This window comes from Sciurus carolinensis, chromosome 1 (genome assembly GCF_902686445.1).
Source record: "Sciurus carolinensis chromosome 1, mSciCar1.2, whole genome shotgun sequence".
Lineage (NCBI taxonomy): Eukaryota > Metazoa > Chordata > Mammalia > Rodentia > Sciuridae > Sciurus > Sciurus carolinensis.
Genome location: NC_062213.1, coordinates 193,498,427 through 193,518,326, shown reverse-complemented (window position 1 = coordinate 193,518,326; position 19,900 = coordinate 193,498,427). Strand labels below are relative to the sequence as shown.

Here is a 19,900-nt window from a genome sequence, read left to right as displayed (position 1 = left end):
CTTTCAGCCATCCCCAGACTGAACTGCAGTTTGGTGTCATTCACTGGGGGAAGTGCGTCTATCTCCACCCCTTAAAAAGTCCAATGGGAGCCAGTTTCCCTTGTTCCAGGGCATTTTGGACTGAAATGATTTTAAGAAAAAGAGTATCTGGGAAATGGAAGAATTTTTAAATACAAGCTCTTAAATATTAAATTATGATTAATTTAGTAGAATTCTCTGCATTCAACGTGTATTACTACTGTGTATTGTGTGTATTTTCCAGTCTATAAAAGGAATGTATACTTGTATAAACCTGGACAGTTCCAAAAATAAAGAAGATAGCCTAGGGTCCTGCTACTCAAGTATGTCCATAGCAACACTTTGACCTGTTTTATCTATTACATAATTTCTAAATTACTGAGACACTACCACTTTACAATTTTAAATTTCACCCATTTAACAATATAACAACATGGTCCCTCACATTTTGAAAAACTCCCCATAGTCTTGTTTTTTGATGTCTGTTAGTCCTTCTTGGGGGTGTGCATGATGATTACTGGTGCCCTTATTTGGGGGCAAAAGTGGCATAATGGTAAAGACTGTAGAGTCAGGATGACCTGATTTGTAGCCTGACTCACCATTCTGTGACCATGTGACCCTGAGCAAGCAAATTCATCTTTTTGAACCTTGTTTTTTCTTTGAAATGATATCAGAATGGTACCTGTCACATTCACTTTTGTGACTACTATGGAAAAATACTTGCAAAACATGAAGTCCCGTCTTGGCCTGTAGTGGGCACCATTAAGTATTGGTTGCTCTTCGGCTCACCATCTTTACAGCTGAGGCCCTGACGGTGGTCTTTGCGTACTTCTGCCTTCAGGTAGTTTCAGGGGCGTGGTGGCGCTGGGGTGGAGCCAGGGCTTCCTGCAGGAGGCTGGCGCTTTCAACTGTGCTCCAGCCCCGGCCCTTGCTCTCAGATAAAATCTTTTTTTTTTTAATAACATTTTTAAAGAATTTTTTTGTAGTTGTGTATGGACAGATTGCCTTTATTTTATTTGTTTCTTTTTATGTGGTGCTGAGGATCGAACCCAGTGCCTCACTCAGTGCTCTGCCACTGAGCCCCAGCCCCAGCCCTCAGGTAACTTCTTAAGGTTAGATTTACAGAAGTGGATTTATTGAGTCAAACAGAAGAATGAAATTTTAAATATCTGCAAAGCTAAGGAAATGCCAGATAGTTTGATTTTTCTTTACTTTCAAGTAAACATGATTTCTTAAAAGAAAATGCCTAACAGACGGGCTCAGAGGGCCTCCAAGCAGAACCGTGCATTAGCTTCCGGGACACAGTCTTGACTGTGGCCACTTGAATTCGGGATACCACATGGATCCTCCGCCTTGTCTTCACGGACAGCACCCCTGGAACCTGTGCCTCTGAATCTCTTAAAGCACAGCCTTCTCTTGTCCCAGTTGAGCACTCTGTAGCTTCTACCACCAGGCACTGGCTTCCAGGCTGTTAGTGGTTTTGTGACCCCGAAGCACCAGGTGATTAAGTGTAGACCAGAGTGGCTCTGAGCACGAGAGTGAGCCCCAGGCGGCTGGCCTGCACTCTGTAGCAAAGACAGCTCTTGGGCTGATCTTTCTCCCTCTCGTCTGTAAATGCTTAATCTTCTGTAAGAGAAGCCCTGGGGAGGTTTTGTTGCATCAAACATGATTGTTTTGCTGATATTCTTACAGTCCAACCAAGCCCTGATGATTATGGGACTGAGCTATTGAGACGCTATCATGAAAACCTCTCAGAGATTTTCACAGACGACCAGGTGTTGCTAAAGGTGATCTCACATATGAAGAGTTTAGCCCCTGCAGAAAGAGAGGTAAGGGAGGGAGGGAACAAAGGAAAAATGTAAATACACACACGCACATGTATGTTTTCTATAAATGCACATACGTGATCATGGTGAAATGCTAATTAGAGGAGAGAGAGAAGGTAACTTTGGGGGGGGGGTTTCTAAGGATTGAACCTGTAAGCACTGAGCCACATCTCCAGCCCTTTTTTGTATTATACTTAGAGACAGGATCTCACCGAGTTGCTTAGGGCCTGTCTAAGTTGCTGAAGCTGGCTTTGAATTCATGATTCTCCTGCCTCAGCCTCCTAAGTTGCTGGGATTACTAGAGTGTGCCACCATGCCCAACCTAAAATAACTCATTTTCTAAGGCAGAATAATAAATAGAATAGTTTCTAATTTCTATCGTAAGAGGGAACGGTGTTCAAAATGAAGAAAGAAGAACTTTGTCACGTATAAAAAGTCCTCTCAGTTAAAAAAAGGGGCGGGGGAGGGGGACAGCCAGGTGTGGTGGTGCAGGCCTGTAATCCCAGTGGCTTGGGAGGCTGAGGCAGGAGGATCATGAGTTTGAAGCCAGCCTCAGCAACTTAAGGAGGCCCTAAGCAACTTGGTGAGACCCTGTCTGTAAATTTAAAAAAATATTTCAAAAGTGCTAGGGATGTGGCTTAGTGGTTAAGCACCTCTGGGTTCACTCTCTGATATCAAAAGAAAAAAGAAAAAAAATTTTTTTTTTTTTTGGTGCTAGAGATTGAACCCAGAGCATCATGCATGCTAAGCAAGCACTATACCACTGAACTACACTCCCAGCTCCCCGCCCAATAAATTTAATTAAGAAAGAAATATCCCAGTCCAGAGAGGTGAAGGATGTTGAAAACCTCCTCGGAGATAGGTTTGCCATAACCAATGCCCAGACTTGTAGCTCTGCACCTGGCCCAGGGCTAGAATTCTCCTAAGTGTCTTTTTTTTTTTTTTTTTTTAATACCTTTATTTTATTTATTTTTCTATGGTGCTGAGGATCGAACCCAGTGCCTCACATGTGCTAGGCAAGTGCCCTAAGCCCCAGCCCCTAAATGCATATTTGTGCTGCATCTTAAAGGTCATGGAGAGCCTTGTGAAACGGGAATCTGGCTCCGGTGGTTTCAGCTCCCTGATGTCAGCAGTTCTAGAAAAGCAGACTCTCTCTGCAACAGCCATTTGGCAGCTGCTGCTGGTGGCTCAGGAGACAAAGGCCTGCCCGTTGAACCTGCTCATGGAGGAAATAGGAAGGGAACCCGGTGCTGCTGCTTTCTTCCAGGCAGGTGAGTTACCTGACCTCTACCACTAGAGATAATTGTCCTCTTCCCAGGAAGTGAAGAGAGCTCTGTGACGATCATCCACATCCCTACCCTTGGGTGCAACGACAGGTAAATTCTGGTCCTCTGTTGCACAGTGGTGAGTGTAGGTAGAATCCTGTATGTTTCTGAGATGCTAGAAGAAAGGATTTTGAATGTGTTCAGAGAAATGACAAGTGAGCAGGTAGCTATGCTTACCCTGATCTAAACATTACATGTGTATCCAAACATCACCTGTATCCCATAAATATGTACAATTTCTATGTGTCAATTTTTACAAAAATAAGGACTGGAAATTTTGTTTATAAAAAATTATAGGCATTTGTAAACCTTTTTTAAAAAATTATGGAGTAATTATTCTCAGCTTACATTCATTATCCTACTCCGATTACAGTTCTCTTTGCCATTTTTGTCACCTCCAACCACAGAGGAGATGGATGAAGCGTGTTCTCATTAGTGAGTTGAGGAAGGTGAAGGAGAAAATGGCGCTCATGGTTTGACCAAGTTTCCAATCTCCCTTTCTTTCAGTGACTGCCCCAGAAAATGCTGCCTTAGAAACAGTCCTGAGGCATGACAAGTTGATCATAGAAGCCATCCAACAGAGGAGTGAGCCTAAGTGCTTGTCCCCAGAGGAGGAGCACCTGGCTGAGACCGTGAAAGAGGTGCAGGGGAATAAACGGCAACTCTAATTCTGGAGCGTTCTACCGGGTTGAAGCTTGGGGCTGTCCTCATTCCCAGGGGAGGAACCAACCTCTGCAGAATACCTGCTGTGTGCCTCGCCTGTGCGAAGCTCTTTATAACACCTTTGCCTCTTTAATCCTCCACCTTTAAGTGGCAGGTGATGTCATCACATTTTATAGACAAAGGAGTTCAGCTCCACACAGTTAGGTTAACAAGGTAAAGCCAGGCTCAAACCTAGTTTTGCAACTCAAACCTACACTTATTCCAATTGTCTAAACCTAGGAACATGTTGGGAAGCTATGATTCTGTTCTCTGACATATTCTAAGAAGCAGCTTCTCTCAGAGGAGGGAAAGTAAAGTTGGTCTTCTTACATGTTCTTTTCTGGCTTCTTGAAAGAGCCATGGTAAACATAGAACAAAGCTTTTGCCCATATGGATTAGCAAACAGTGCCAGCTCATTTTCTGTAAGGCTTTTCACAATGTGGCCAGCATCCCAGAAAAACCAGGTGGGAATTGGGGTGATTGGTGGATATCCATTTGTGTGCATCTTGAGCAGAAAAGAACAATGAAGAAACATAAAATTGAACTAAAATTCACCTGTGGTGTTCTTTCCATCCAGATAGGCTTGGAAGATGTGCAGAAAGGCAGGTTTCTCACCATCCCCCAGTGACTGGCTCCCTGCTCTGGCTCTGGCTGGTAGAAGGTGGCACGTGTTTCTTAGGGCATACGAGGCAGGGCTGCTGTGCTCACCCCTCTCCAGCACACCAGTACTTCAGAGCTGGGACTTCTGCAGTTGATCAGTTTTAGCCTCACTAATTAGTCTCATGCCTGCCTCCAGGGACATCAGGTTTATTTAGATGGACTTGAAAAGAGCAGAAATAAAATATCTTCCGAAGTGAAAATTCCATGTGGCCATCTGTGGATGGTGTTGCTTTATTTTCTCAGTATGCTGACTCTCTGCTGATAGTTCTAACATTCTGAAAGAGGGCAGCTTTGAAATCAGATTCTTGGCCTCTTTAAAGCCCCTATTTGAACCTGCTTTAAAACGCTGAGTTTCTTTATGCAAGAAAATGATGTTTAAAAGGGTACATCTAAGTGTCTAAAAATATGAAGCCACTGATCGTGCAGAATTACTTCCAGACCTGGAGACAATCGTATATTATGGAAAATGATCCTGATCTTCACGACAGAAGCACTAACTGCCGAGTCCTGCAGCTCTCCAGGCGCTCAGTGCTAAGATCTAGGTGGGCTCTGGGAGCGCCGGGTGCTGAGAGGACTCTGAGAGAAAGCACAGAGCCTTTCCTGTTTGTGCCTGCTCTTTATTTCTGTTCATCTTGCATGTGCTCCTTTTTGTGTTTTGTTAATTTCCCTGTCCCTTGGAAAACAGGGCTCTCCCTTACATGTGTCATGAGGGCAGGTATAAGCTACTTAGAGATGCAGAGGTACCTTCTGGAACTAGATTTTTTTAAAAATTGAAAACCGTAGAGAAAATCTTGTGGTATTAACCCCATACCTTGGTCTCATGGTATTCATTTAGATTCTGAGCATTTCCTCTGAAGCAGCCAGCCCTGAAGCTTCCCTGAGAGCAGTGCTGGGCAGAGCCAGGGAAAAGTCAGTCTCGGCCATTGATATCTGTCACCTCCTGTGCGGTGTCCACAAGTCTTTCCCAGGCCTGCGGCCTGTCATGCAGGAGCTGGCACACAGGGGTAAGGAACGGGGCTGGGAGTTCACCAGGCCCCGGGCTCGCTCTTTATTGAGGAGAGAGGCAGCAGCTTGTGGCGGGGGGCAGCGGGGCACCGTATCTCAAGTGCTCTCAAACCTCACACAGCCAGGAGGCACAGGTGCTGCTTGCGTTTATTGGGAAATAAAGATGACTGTGATATTACTTCAGAAGGTTGTGAGGATCCTGAGTAGTCTCTGTCTCCTCTAGAAGTGTGTTGAAAAGTTATAAAGCAGCATAGGAGCAGGATTCCCAGAGCCATGAGGTTTCTCTCCTGCAGGCTTCCTGACTAGGGAAGACAGGGAGAAGGAAGTCTGGCAAGTGAGCAGTAGATTTCACCCTGGCGCCAGCAACAAGGAAAATGAGGCGGTGGCCGAAGAAGACAGCCAGCCTGCAGGACCAAACAGCCAGGGGGAGACTGGTCCCGTGCCAGACCAACCAGGAAAAGAGACGTCTGCCTCTCCAGACTCTGCCAAGAAGAGCTTCATCTGCAAGGCCTGTGACAAGAGCTTCCATTTCTACTGCCGCCTGAAGGTGCACGTGAAGCGCTGCCGCGTGGCCAAGAGCAAACAGGTGCAGTGTAAGGACTGCAGCGAGACCAGGGACTCCAAGAAGGAACTGGAGCAGCATCAGCTGGAGGCCCATGGTGCAGGGGCAGAGGCCGACGTCCCCAAGAAGAAGAAGAAGAGGCTTCCAGTGACGTGCGACCTCTGTGGAAGAGAGTTCGCCCACGCCTCAGGTATGGTCGCAGGTGTTGCAGTGGATTCCTGCCGGCCCGGGTGTGCCAGCAGCAGCGTGGGTGGGCTCAGCACGCAGCGGGTTCTTTCAGGGGCAGGCTAGTATTTCAGGGGAAGCAGGAGCTCTGAGCCTTGGTGTCCCCATCTGTTAAACAGACACCCCAATGCCGCTTACTTTTTTAGATTGTTAGGAATTTTTTTTTTTAATTTTTATTTTTACAGGCCACATTTTGATTCATTGTACACAAATGGGTACAGCTTTTCATTTCTGTGGTTGTGCACGATGTAGATGCACACCATTGGTGTAATCATACATGTACATAGGGTAATGATGTCTGCCTCAGTCTACCACCTTTCCTTCCCCCACCACCCCGCCCCATTTCCCTCCATTCTTCTCTTGCCCCCCCACCTCTCCTCCGTTATGTATCATCATCCACTTATCAGAGAAAACATTCGGCCTTTGGTTTTTGGGGCTTGGCTTATTTCACTTACATGATATTCTCCAACTCTATCCATTTACCAGCAAATGCCATAATTTTATTCTTCTTACGGCTGAGTAATATTCCATTGTGTATATATACCACAATTTCTTGATCCATTTATCAATTGAAGGATGTCTAGGTTGGTTCCATAATCTAGCTATTGTGAATTAAGCAGCTATGAACATTGATGTGGCTGCGTCAGTGTAGTATACTGATTTTAAGTCCTTTGGGTATAAACCGAGGAGTGGGATAGCTGGGTCGAATGGTGGGTCTATTCCAAATTTTCTGAGGAATCTCCACACTGCTTTCCAGAGTGCTGCACCAATTTGCAGCTCCACCAGCAATGTATGAGTGTGCCTTCTTCCCACATCCACGCCAACACTTATTGCTGTTATGAAGTCTTATGAAAGCAGAGCTGAAGGCCTAACATGGCGCCTACAGCAGGGTGCGCATACAGAAACTCAGAGCCGTCATTACTCGTAGTAAGAAAGCCAGAGCCATTCCGTACCTGGCTCAGGTTCCCATGTGCTGCTTGTTTCTTGGAATGAATAAGGTCACAGAAATCATGGATTGTACCGTCAGAATTGTTTTCCCTTGTCCCAGATGTTGGGTAAACCTAATGACATATAAAAGTGAGGCTGGTCTCTCCGTTCTGGTGGGGGCAGCGGGTCCTATTGAAGAGTGGAGAAGGAGCAAACCCGGAATCACTTATTGTCTGATCCAACCCGGGGGCCCTCCACGGTGACTCGGGGAACGTGTGGTGGGCAGCTGAGCTGAGTCGGTGCCCAGGTCATCTGCCGCATGCCTGCTGCTGATGGCGTCTCTTCTGCCCTTTCGTGGCCTCCCTAGGCATGCAGTACCACAAGCTGACCGAGCACTTTGACGAGAAGCCTTTCTCCTGCGAGGAGTGTGGCGCCAAGTTCGCAGCCAACTCCACCCTGAAGAACCACCTGCGCCTGCACACCGGGGACCGCCCTTTCATGTGCAAGCACTGCCTCATGACCTTCACGCAGGCCTCCGCGCTGGCCTACCACACCAAGAAGAAGCACTCGGAAGGTGAGGCCCGCCCGCCCGCCGCCGGCAGCCCCGTTTAGTTAGGCGGGGTTCGCACCTCGGGGACACTAGAGACGACCCGGGCACGCGCAGTGCCCGCTGGAGAGGCCGGCCTGCGTCGTTCGTGACGCAGGCCAGGAATTCCTTGAGTTCTGACATGTGGTCCAAGCATCAGTGAGACCCGGAGGGCGCTGGCTGTGCCAGGAGCCGAGTGACCGACGGGGCTGCGGCACTCGCCAGGCGGCGCCGGACAGCGCGGCAGGACGCGGAGGGTTTCTAGCGCAGCACGGGAGGGGAAGCGTGTAGTCAGGAAGGGCCCTCGGAGGGGTCCGCAGGCAGCGTGGCGCGTGCGCCGCCATCTCCCCGATGACCCAAGAGCCTCCTTACCCAACTCCTTGCTTTCACCCTTTTAAAATGAAACCTTATCAGGTCACTTCACTGCTCGAATCACAGTGGCTTTTAGTGTCCTACAGTGTGGACTCTTAAGTCTTCTGAAGCCCACAGGCCTCCCATGAGCCCCCTGGTTCCTCCCTGTCTCCTTGCTCCTGCTCACCCACTGTCCTGCCCACTTTAGTGTCCTCTCCAGGCCTGAGGCCTGTTGGGTACTTGCCCAGGACTTTGTCCCTTTCTTGGACACCTCCGTTCAGATGTTTCCGTGCTTCATTTCTGTCTCACCTTCACCTGCTGGAGTCCCTCCCCGCACCCACGTGCGTCCTCCGCTGGCAGCCTGCCTCCTTGTGTTACTTTTCTCCCTGGTGCTTATCACGTGATGAGTCTGCCTGGCTTGTGTGATTTGCTTGCAGTTAGTCTCCTGTTAGGGGTGGCTTCTTGCAGGTAGAGCTGTTGGTCTCTTCTCCCCACTGCTGAATCCAGGGAACTGGGAATAGTATGGCAGTAGTTGACCGTCACACGTTTGCTCATGAACGGGTTCCATGAGTCCTCTTCTGGACATGGAGAAGCTGTAAATGCACACACTGGGCTCCCTCGGAGCTTACGCTCCATTGGGTAAAACAAACTACAAAGAAATCAACGTGTAACAGAAATCCAAAGCATAGTTGTTGGTGTGAAGAAAGGTAAGGCCAGGTAAGCAACAGGGAATGACAAGACTGGGGAGGCACTCTTCATGTCACCAGGGAAGCCTCTCAGAGGTGTTCAAGTTGAAACCTGATCAGAGTGAGTGGTGGAGCTGGTGGAGAGCCCCCTCCCCAGAGTAGGAAGGAGCTTCCCCTGCTGGAGAGACCACAGGAAATCAGGAGCTAAGTCAGAGTCAGTGGGAAGAGTGCGTTAAGGGAGAAAGCCAGAGAGGCCATCGTAGGCGAGAGCTGGTAAGGTCTTATACGCCAAGGTAAGGACTTCGGGTTTTGATGTAAAGAATGTTAGTTGCTGTTGAAAAAACTACAACAAATAGTGGCTTAAAATACTAAAGTATTATTTTCATTCTGGAGGTTGGAAGTCCAAAAATGAAGCTTATGAGACTAAAGTCAGGGGTTCAGCAGAGTTGTGATCCTTGTGGAGGCAGGACGGGAACATCCCCTCCGCGCCTTTCCCAGCGTCTCGAGTCTGCCTGTAACCCTGGGCGCCGCAGCCTCTGCTGTGACATCACGCCTCCTCCTCTGGCCCGTGGCCTCCCTCTCCAGAATGCTGATTCCACAACCAGGCTGATATCAAGGTGCCGAACACAGGCACAGCCAGAGTTCTTCTGCCAGTGACCAGGACTTGGACGTGGCCATCTGGGGGCCATTATTCTGCCTTAAGAGGGTTTTGAGCAGAGTGACAGGATCTGATTTACATTCTTAGAAGTTAATTTTGGCCACTTTGGATAGTGGACTGTTCCAGGACTGGAGTGTAATGTACATAGACAGCACAGGTACTTGCGTTGGTCAGTGGAGAGGAGATGTGGTTTTCAACTAGTCGTGTTAGTGAGGGTTGGAAAAACGTTCAGGTTTGAGGAGATATATACGTATGTGTAGATACAGAGAGAGAGAGATTGAGATTTATTTTTTATGTGTTTTGGTACCTGGGATTGAACCCAGAGGTGCTTACCCACTGAGCCACATCCTCAGCCCCTTTTGGTATTTTATTTAGAGACAGGGTATCACTGAGTTGCCGAGGCTGGCTTTGAACTCTCAGTCCTCCTGCCTCAGCCTCCCGAGTCCCTGGGCTGACAGGTGGCTGAGGATATGTTTTTGAAAGTGGAGGTGACAGGACTCATGCTGTGTTGGGTGTGGGTGGGAAGAGGGACGCGCAGGACTCGGGCTTGGATGGCTGAGTAAGTGGCACTTGCACTTGGTGAGCAGGGGAGTGGGCTGCACAGCCAGAGCAGCCAGAGCTGATTGGGACGGGCTGTGTGAGGCAGAGCAGGGCACCTGTGTCCGGGCCTGGGTTGCGGGGAGGGTGGCGCCGTCAGTGAGGGGTGCAGGGCTCCGAGATGAGCAGATCTGGAAAGGGAGCAGAGGGCCAAGGACGAAGCCCCGGGATTCTCGGTCCTTTCAACTTGGGATGCAAGAGACCTTTCTTCCTAAGAAAATTCTCTTTCAAAGCCCAGTGGGCGAGCAGAGGCTGGCCACTCCAGCCTCACCTCCAGGCCTGCCCTTGACCTTTCTGCCATCCCTGCCAGCCCTGCCGTCACACTCTCATCACGTGTGAGAAGGTGGAGAACGCCCGGCTGTAGAGCCTGTCACTCCACCCACGCGGTGCCCTGGCTGCAGCTCCAAGCGCTGGGTCTCGGAGGAGATCTGGAGCCAGCGCTCCTGAACTCAGACGTGTCTGTTGACCTGCGGGGCCGGATGGGTGGGCGGTCTCCTGTGCGTGGGGCACTCCTGCTCCTCCGGCAGCCCGACTCCGCGTCTGTGGGGGCTGTGGGTGAGGCGCAGGCGTTGACAGGAGGCTGTGGAGCTCGGCTGGCGGGCTGTAGATTGCCTGAGACTTTAAGGCCATCTCCAGGTGACATCTCCCCGTGTGCCTTAGCATTTTCTCGTGGGGTGCCGGAAGCACTCGGGGCAGTGCTCACCGCTCCTGCGTATTTGCAGGAAAGATGTACGCCTGCCAGTACTGCGATGCTGTGTTCGCCCAGTCCATCGAGCTGTCCCGCCATGTGAGGACCCACACTGGAGACAAGCCATACGTCTGCAGGGACTGTGGCAAGGGCTTCCGGCAAGCCAATGGCCTCTCCATCCACCTGCACACCTTTCACAGTACGTACTGAGGGGACGGACGTCAGGCGTGCAGGGCCACACCTGGCCCTGAGGAAGCGCGCAGCCGTCGTAACCGAGGGGCCACTCTGCCAGAACTGGCCCCATTCAGCACCCTCCCATCCCGTGTTCCTGCAGCCCCACAGTCCTCTGGTCCTGTTTCAGGAAGAAGCCCATTTCAGCACATCCCTGTATGACGCTGATGTCTTTCTGCCAAGGCTGTCCCCTTGGCTTGCTCTTCAGCCCGCCTGGCACTGTTCAGCTGCACAGTCGGGCTGTTGAAGGGCAGCCTCTGACTGACGGGCTTAAGGGCACCAGCGTCTGCTCCAGTCTCCCTCCTGCATCTATCCTGTCCTCGTGCCTGCCGCCCACAGAAGCAGCCCAGACCCCTCCTGAGCAGAGTCCCCACCACAAACGGTGCCTGCAGGTGCCCTTTGAAGCCCCCTGCCCACGTTCTCGGTGCCACTGCCCTTCCCTCAGTCAGCAGGGTCCCCGTCTTTCTCCCTTTCTGCTGGAGCCAACGCATGCACTCACGGGGAAAGCAAGTGCCACGGCCCCGCTTCCTTCAGCCTCTCTTTTTGCCACCAGAGTACGACCAACACAGCACAGCAGGTGTCATGGGCTTGATCGCGAATCTTGACCCTGCCGCTTACTTTTCTTGAGACTTAAACAAATTTCTTTCCCTTCCTAAGCACCATGTGCCTTTCCAAACTAGAGCAAGTGATGCCATCGCCACCTTGGATTGTCGTGAGGACTAAATGAGCTCTCACTGCCATGGAAGCGTGACGTTTCCTGCCTCACAGAGTGCCAGCTATTAGGGTTGGTGATAAGGGCACCCTGTCAGGTACCATCTGTCACCCTCAAGCTTATCTCGTCCCATGCCAGGTACCTCGCATACTCTCCTTCCCTTCCCACCCTTCCTCCCACACAACAGTTTCTAACTGTTGGCAAATAATACCTCACAACATCTGCTTCACGTAAACACATCCATGGCTGCTTTCAGCCAGCCAAGGTGAAGGGGCCAGAGCCCCTACACCCAGCGTGTGCCTGGGCACTGGGTCCTGCAGGAAGAATATAAAGTATGGCCCCTGCCCCCAGGGAGCTCCCAGAGCTGCCTGAAATCCAGGGACAGAAGACTTCCAGAGTGGGATTTGGCTCAGATCCAGCACCAACCTCTTGAAATCACATTCCACCTTAGTCTTCTTTTCCCAGTAGCATTACATGAGAATCAGCAAAGGGGAAGACATTCATTTTCAGAATGGAAAGGACCCAAAATAGCCACACCCCGGAGCACGTCCTCCACAGCAGCACCAGTACCCAGGCCCCTCTGTCTCCCTGCCCGCACATTCTCCATTCCTTGCTGTTTCTTAGGGCCACAGCATTGCCACAGAAACCTGCATCAAAGGGTCTTGAAAGACAGTGGGAAACTGGTTAATGGTAGGAGTGCTGCTGCCTGCCAGAGCACCTGAATTAATCTGAGTAAGACTGGCCTGTGGTTGGCCTTTCTTATAAGCAAAGGATTTTACTATGAAGGCATTTTGTTTTCTGTTGCTTTAAGAAAAGACTGAAGTTTTTTGCCATCCATATGGCCAGTACACTCTGTCAGCCCTATTTTGAGGTCCCACTGAGGAGTTGGCATGTCCAGAGAAGCATGTGGCTTCAGAGTGAGCTCAGGTGTGCCCTTGGGCAAGGTACTAACTTAACTCTTTAAACCTTGATTTTCCTAATCTATAAAGTAGGAATGATAATAGAAGCTCCCCACAGGGCCGTTGGGGGAATTGGGGTGCCTCCCTGGGCACTCACTGAACTCCTCTATGTGGCGGCTTCTTGCTCTTGATCCAAAGCGGGTGTGAGGGAGCATTCCCTGTGCTGCTGATGACCAGAGAAGTAGCGACACTGTGGAGTGTGTTGGCATCTCCAGCAGGAATTCATAACTCTCAAATGCCACTGCGAACCTGAGGAGCACCTGCAATATTCCCTGGAAAGTAGTTGAATAGAATTTAACCCAATCACAATGAGGCATTGGGACCAATGCTGGATGCTGCAGAGACGGGCAGTCCAGAAAGCAGGAAGCAGGAAGCAGGCCTGCCTCCTGGGTTACTCCACTAGCTTCAGGTCGTGGTGTCTGTGACGCTGCAGTACATCTCTGACTGCTGCTCATGGTTTTTCTCCTTTTCTGCCTCTTCCTCTTGTGGTCGCCCCTCCTGGACCCAGACATAGAAGATCCTTATGATTGCAAGAAATGCAGGATGAGTTTCCCCACACTGCAGGACCACCGGAAGCACATCCACGAGGTGCACTCCAAGGAGTACCACCCCTGTCCCACGTGTGGCAAGATCTTCAGTGCCCCCTCCATGTTGGAGCGCCACATGGTGACCCATGTTGGAGGGAAGCCCTTCAGCTGTGGGATCTGCAACAAGGCCTACCAGGTGACCTCAGGGGCTGCTGGGCGCTCTTGCCCTAGTCCCTGCCCCTTCAGCTCCCTGGTCCCCCTGTCTGGTTTTACAGGTTGTCCCATCTCATCGCCAGGTGTCACAGTAGGACTGACCCTCGTGTATGCTGGGCTAGGGATACAGGGATACAGCTCAGTGGTAGGGCGTGTGCTGAGTGTGGGCATGGCCCTGGGTTCCATCCCTAGCACCAGATTTTAAAAAGCAACTTCTAATTGAGAGTCTCTGAAATCTGGTCAAGTGATTCAGGGGGAGCTGTTTATCATTGGAGCAGGAAGTCCTTGCTCCTCCTGTCTTAGACTTCAGCCTTCTCCTAAACTGGATGCTGCTTTTCCTCTTGGACACTCACGTTCTGCAGAGCCTGTTGATGCCCAAGGGACATGAGAACAGCCGCAGGGAGTGGAGCAGCACCAGGAGTGGCCTGCTTAGCACTGTTGTCTGTTTGACTCCCAGGGAAGTTCTGCGTGTTCACCTTGGAATTTGTTACATGGTTTAAGTGAAGCCCACGTAGATGTAAAAAGAAACCATGTCTTTCAGAAGTTGGTCCCAGAGAAAACAGTGGTCCTTGCTGGCACTTGTGATTTAGGTGTAGCCAGAGAGGCACAGCAGTGGATTTAAAAATGAGAACTGACTTTATGCCAGGTCTTGTGCTGTGACCTTAGTGTGACAGAGCTGAGGAAAACCTGGGCTCGATGTCTAGAGACCAAGAAATTGCATGGAGAGTTCCCAGTGCTAGCTGGGAGCCTGGAAAAGGTGGCGGCACTTGCTTCTGGACCCCAAGGGGTCCTCCCGGCAGGTTGCTCTGCCTCACCCCTGGGCCTCTGGGAAGCAGTGAGACCCAGCTAAGGGTGAAGACAGAGGTGCTTGCCTGGGGGCCAGAGTGGAGTCCTGAAGACTCATGGGGAACCCAGTTGAGCCCTGCCTGGAGCGGCCTTGCCATTCCTAGTCCCCTTGTTCTCGAGTCAGCACTCGGGATCGAAAGAGTGTGACTGCGGGCTGGTCACAGTGGCGCATGCCTGTAATCCCAGTAATTCCTGAGGCTGAGGCTGGAGGATCCCAGTTTAAGGCCAGCCTGGGCAACTTAGTGAGACTCTCTCAAAATTTGAAAAAAAAAAGCTGCAATGCAGCAATACAGCCTGGTGGTGGAGGGCCTCGGGGTTTAGTCCCCAGCACTGCCGACAAACACGATTGCAGACCCTGAGCCTGTCGCAGGATGTTCTCTCGAGCGTCTCGTGAGCTTCCCAGCTTGCTAGACTTGCTAAGCCCTAGCACTTGCCGGGTTTCTTGCAGCAACTGTCTGGTCTGTGGTACCATAACCGGACCCACCACCCGGACGTGTTTGCTGCTCAGAACCACCGGTCGTCCAGGTTCTCAGCCCTCCAGTGCAGCTCCTGTGACAAGACCTTTTCCAACCCCGCCGAACACAAGAAGCACATCAAAGCAGAGCACGCAGGTGAAGCTGGGGAGCGCGTGAGCTGATGGTGGGGGGGCTGACGTCCTGGCTTCTGCGCCCCAGGGTGACACACTGGGGTGACCGCCTCTGTTCTGCCTGGCATACCCAAAAGGATGCCAGTTCCACCCATCAGTAACAGCAGCTTGAGTGGCAGTAACTCTCAACCTGGAAACCTGGGCTGTGTCAGCTCCCAGCAGCCCCTGAGCGAGAACCACGGGGAGGGTGCCAGCTTTGGTGGCCACGGGCCCCGGTGGAAACCTGACTTCCTCCCTTACCAGCTGCATGACCTTGGCAAGGGACTGCTCTTTTCTGAGCCTGTTTCCCTCTGAGAATGGGAGGTATTAACACCTGCCTTGCAGGTGGAGAGGGAGTCACAACAGCTGTCCCGTAGGGAGCACTCTGCACAGGGCAGCAGCCAGGCCTTCCAGGGGTATTTCCTCGCTTAACTCATGACCCTCTTTGCACCTGGACAGTCTGGACCAAGTCCTGCTCTTTGCGACCAGGTCGCACCAGGTGGGAGGGAGGTTCGTGGCACTTGTGGATCCTGTCCTTGTCCCACCCCAGGCTGTCCCTTCAGCCCTAGCAGAGCCTCCTTTTGTCACTTCCCACTTCTTTCCTTACACACTTCACAGATATGAAGTTCCACGAATGTGAACAGTGCAAGGAGCTCTTCCCCACACCAGCTCTGCTGCAGGTCCACGTCAAGTGCCAGCATTCAGGTCAGTGTCCCTCCGCACAGCCCTGAGCCTGGACTGCCTGACTGCAAGCCTCGTCTCTGCCACTCCTAGCTGTGCAGCCCAGGCTAAGTCACTCAACTAACTGGTGCCTCCGTGTCCTCATCTGGAAGAGGTATCACATTCTTCATTGGTGCCGTGAGAGCCATTCGGCCTGGCCCAGTCCAGTCAGCCTGTGAGTGCTAGCTGTGGTCATTGTCATCTTTCCTACTTTCCACCAGCTCTAGAAGGCCAGGTTCTAAGTTGTACCGTTTGTGATGAACCATTAAGTGTTGCCAGACAAATGGTGCTTTCTCGCTGCCTTATCGCTTAGAATGTGCAGGTTACTTGTTTGGCCTTCGTTTGACAAGGTTTCTGTCCTGTCACGCACGGTGGCATGCATACACAGAAAGGAACGCTTGAGAGGTGAGTGATGAGGGAAGGTCCAGCTTCTCCAGTAGCTCTAGTTCCCGCTGTGGAGGTTGCAGCACTCTGTGTCTGTGCCACCATCAAGAGCATTGGTGACAGCTCAAGGCGTAAGAGTCCTTCAGACGACTGGAGGCTCTTAGGTCCAACCTCTCGAGTAACATGGAAAACTAGACGGCTTCTGGTGGTCGGTTCAGGAGCAGCCGACCCTTCACACTCACCCTCTCCCTCCTGGACTGTGAGTTGAAAAAGCCTGCCCCATCCTGTCTCAGGGATGCCACTCAAGCCAGGGACGCTCGCCTTGCAGCCTTCCTTTGTACACAGCCACTGACGCTGCACACCACATAGGCAGGTGCCGCGATCCCGCCTCAGAGGCAGCGTCCTGGACGTGGTGAAGGATAGCGTTGTCAGCATCGTGTCCACTGTTGGACGAGTGAGGGGCTTCCGCAGAGGCCACTCCAGCCTCCATCTGGGGCTGATTAAGCTGTCTGTTTGGAGGGTACCTCATTTGCAGGGACCCCTTCCAGAGGGTTCCATCTAGCTTTAGGTATTTGTCATTTTATGAAGAAGGCCCCTCCAGAGTGTGCAAGCTCCAGGTCCCACCAGCCTCCATCCAGGTGGCTCCTCTCACCTCCACCCTCTCTCGCAGTCACTCCACCCACAGACTCTTCTGCCTCTTCCGCCTCCAGGGTCCCAGCCATTCAGGTGCTTGTACTGTGCGGCCACCTTCCGCTTCCCAGGCGCTCTGCAGCACCACGTCACCACAGAGCACTTCAAGCAGTCGGAGAGCACCTTCCCCTGTGAGCTCTGTGGGGAGCTCTTCACCTCCCAGGCTCAGCTCGACGGCCACCTGGAGTCTGACCACCCAAAGATGGTGGGCACTGAAACCCAGGCAGCTGCCCCACAGATGGTACAGGTGATTCTGGGGCCATGAGATACACGGAATGTGACCACGGAGTTCCTAGGGCTTCTCCAGAGCACCCTGGTTAAAGAGTCCCCTCAGTCACACATTGGTGATCTTAGAGTCTCTGGGCCTCTTACCAGACAGTTGCAGGGAGCCGTGCAGAAGGGTGGCTACCCTCCGTGTTGGGCAGGTGGCACCAGCAGGTGAGGCCAGGGGTGACTGGGGCAGGACACCGCGCGCATGTCTGGACCCCACCTTGCCTGGCGATGCTTGAGTCCAGGCTAGTTCCAGTCTGTCTTTGGTCTCCGGTCCCTTCGTATTCTCCCTCCCATCTTTTCCAGGGAGAGAGGCTAGAAGGAAGGAAACGCGCTCTGCCGGCGTTGTCACTGGTCGAGGGGCTGGAGGCTGACGGAGGTTCAGCCTCTTGGCCATCGGGGTGTGGAGATCAGTCATTTGCAAACCCATGTTTTCATGGCCTCTGGGGAACCAAGGGCAAGTCAGGTGGGCAGAACTCCAGGTGACAGGCTGGCTATCATGTCACCCAGGCCCCCTTTTTTAAGATACCATGTTTCAGGCCTGAGACCAGCTACCTTTGGTGGCTCCTCTCACGTGGCACTTACCTATGCAGTGTCATCCTTGAGACAGGAAAACCCAGTGTGAGGAACCAAGGCAGTGTTCACCGGCGTGTAATCATAGAGTCCAGGCCCCCCGAGAAGGCGTACTGAGCAAAATCATAGCAATTTAGTGCACAGTTATTTAAATTGTTTGCCTGCCTTCTCTTTTGCATCACTGGTGTTAGACATGCTTCTTCCCATTAGGCACAAGTAATTGCTCTCCTCAGGTGAAAACAGAAATACCATCATTACCGCACGAGACGGAAGCTCTGGAGCCGGGTGTGGACGCTGCCCAGAGCAGCCTTCTGGTCTTCCCTTTCAGGTGATCCACACTCCGGAGCCAGTGGCCCCAGCTGAGCAGGTGATCACTTTGGAGGAGACACAGCTTGCTGGGTCGCAGGTGTTTGTGACTCTGCCTGATTCTCAGGCATCTCAGACCAGCTCTGAGCTCGTGGCGGTGACCGTGGAAGACTTGCTGGATGGAACCGTGACCCTGATCTGTGGTGAGGCCAAATGAGGGGCTGCTCATCCAGCGGAGGGATCCTGCGTTGGCTCCAGAGAGGAAGCTCCGCAGCTTGCCCTTTGCCTTCCCTGCTGCCCTGCGTGGTGGGCATCTTAGCCTGGCACCAACCCAGACAGTCTCCCTTGGAGAACAGACAGAAAGGTCACTGCTGTCACGCAGCCCGCGGTGTCTGAACGCCAACACTGTCCTCCACTGAAGAACCCACCTTCCCATGGCTGCTGCTCGGGTCTCTGTGACCACTCAGCCCTGAGTGAAGTCTAGCTTCTGAGATAGCGTCCGAAAGAGCAGTGGGTGGGAGCTGGTGACCAGGCCAGCAGGGAGATGTGCCATGCTTGCAGCCCTCGGTGGGCAGGGCCTGTAGCTGGGCCTAGGCTGGCAAGAAGGGCTGCAAGGTTTCCAGTGCCCTCAGCCTTTTGAAAATGAGACCAGGGCACCTGCAGCCCTCCAGGGTCCCCAGCCAAGAGCACACTTGTCCTTCCTCACTCCTCCCACTCTCCCCTCTGCCTGGGTCCCCCAGATCTGTTGACTGTGCCCAGCACCACTAGTGGTGGCAGTGGTACCACTGCAGGAAGCAGCAGGTCCTAGCTGGTCAGTAGAGGTCGCCTGCTCCAAATCAAAGCCTGTGAGTGTTTCTTCTGGAAGTACTTCATGCGAGGCCTTCCAGCTGAAGAGAGTCTCTGCACTTCTAGAATGTTCTTCATGGTGTTCTTACCTGAAAGGTGGTTCCCACAGCTCTTCCAGGTCCCTCACCCCCTTCCTCTGATCAAGGCCAACTTCTACCCAACCCAGGGGGCCTTGCCTGCTGTCTCCCTCTGGAGCATGCGATGTCGCCACTGAGCCAGCACCCAGCAGGAGACGGACTGCTGCCAGCTGGTGTGCCCCGTGAGCGGCCTGCCGTCTGGCTGCCCAGGCTGCACCTCCATGCCGTTCAGTGATCTCTTCAAGCCTGGGTTTCACAAAGCTTTTTGTCTTTAGTTCCTAAAATATAATCTGGTAATTAATGGTTCATGGAATCCATTAGGAAGTGCAATTAGATGGGTGTTCGTTCCTGCCACTTAGAAAGAACGACTGGCATCCGTCTCTCCCTCAGTGCCCAGAGGTTGACACGGGCAGTGCAGTGTTGACACATAGACAGGGCTCCCCGTCACCTTGTGTGGCTGACCATTTGGAGAGGGAGCTGTACTGGCCATGACCTCAGGCCTCTGCCAGCACTTCTTTCTCCGCACGTCTCACGAGGCCTCACGTGGAGGCAGAGGTCCGGCTTCGCTGTGGCGCGGCCTTTGTTGCTGCCCCGCAGTCCGGTGGCACTCAGCTAGAAGGGCAGAGGGTAGAGCCTTAACCTTGACTGGCCACTTGAATCCACTTGGCCCCGGGTCCTGGCAAGTTTCCAGAGCCTGCCCAGCCAGCTGCTCCCGCCTCCAGTCTTGCCCTCATTCCAATATGGCAAATCACTTGAGCTCGTTAGTGCTGGAATCTTCTTATTCTCAAGTCAATGACATTTTGAAAGGAGAGTCAGCTTCAGGAGCCAAAACCTGGCCAGAAGATGGTGCTCAGACCCTTAAGACGCCACCTCCCTGAACAGACCTCGCCGTTGTGCCACGGCTTCCCTCCTGTAAGGTTTTCTAGTCCTGGGGGCTGGCAGACAGGAGAGCGCTTGGTCTGCGAGTAGCAGGGTGGCACTGAATCTCCCCGTGGCACAGGTGAAACCCATGAATGGCAGTGGAGAGGCACAGGCCCCGGCCTCAGTGCCAGGCCAGTGGTGAGCATGGCACCTCATGGGTCATGGAGGGGTGGCAAGTGCAGTG

General features: G+C 52.2%; 1 protein-coding gene across 2 annotated transcripts in view; it reads left to right on the top strand.

Annotated features, from left to right (window-relative positions):
* The window catches only part of Zbtb40 (zinc finger and BTB domain containing 40), a 66,024-nt gene extending 46,923 nt beyond the window's left edge, over nt 1-19,101 (top strand). For both annotated transcript variants that reach the window (XM_047545952.1, XM_047545962.1), the window contains exons 7-18: nt 1,711-1,847; nt 2,914-3,115; nt 3,677-3,810; nt 5,367-5,535; nt 5,830-6,288; nt 7,618-7,824; nt 10,851-11,015; nt 13,227-13,441; nt 14,753-14,915; nt 15,548-15,634; nt 16,744-16,970; nt 17,895-19,101. In XM_047545952.1, the coding sequence (XP_047401908.1) occupies nt 1,711-1,847; nt 2,914-3,115; nt 3,677-3,810; nt 5,367-5,535; nt 5,830-6,288; nt 7,618-7,824; nt 10,851-11,015; nt 13,227-13,441; nt 14,753-14,915; nt 15,548-15,634; nt 16,744-16,970; nt 17,895-18,089 (2,360 nt within the window). In that variant the 3' untranslated portion in view covers nt 18,090-19,101. The remainder of the gene's footprint in view (nt 1-1,710; nt 1,848-2,913; nt 3,116-3,676; nt 3,811-5,366; nt 5,536-5,829; nt 6,289-7,617; nt 7,825-10,850; nt 11,016-13,226; nt 13,442-14,752; nt 14,916-15,547; nt 15,635-16,743; nt 16,971-17,894) is intronic.
* The last annotated feature ends 799 nt before the right edge of the window (nt 19,102-19,900 follow it).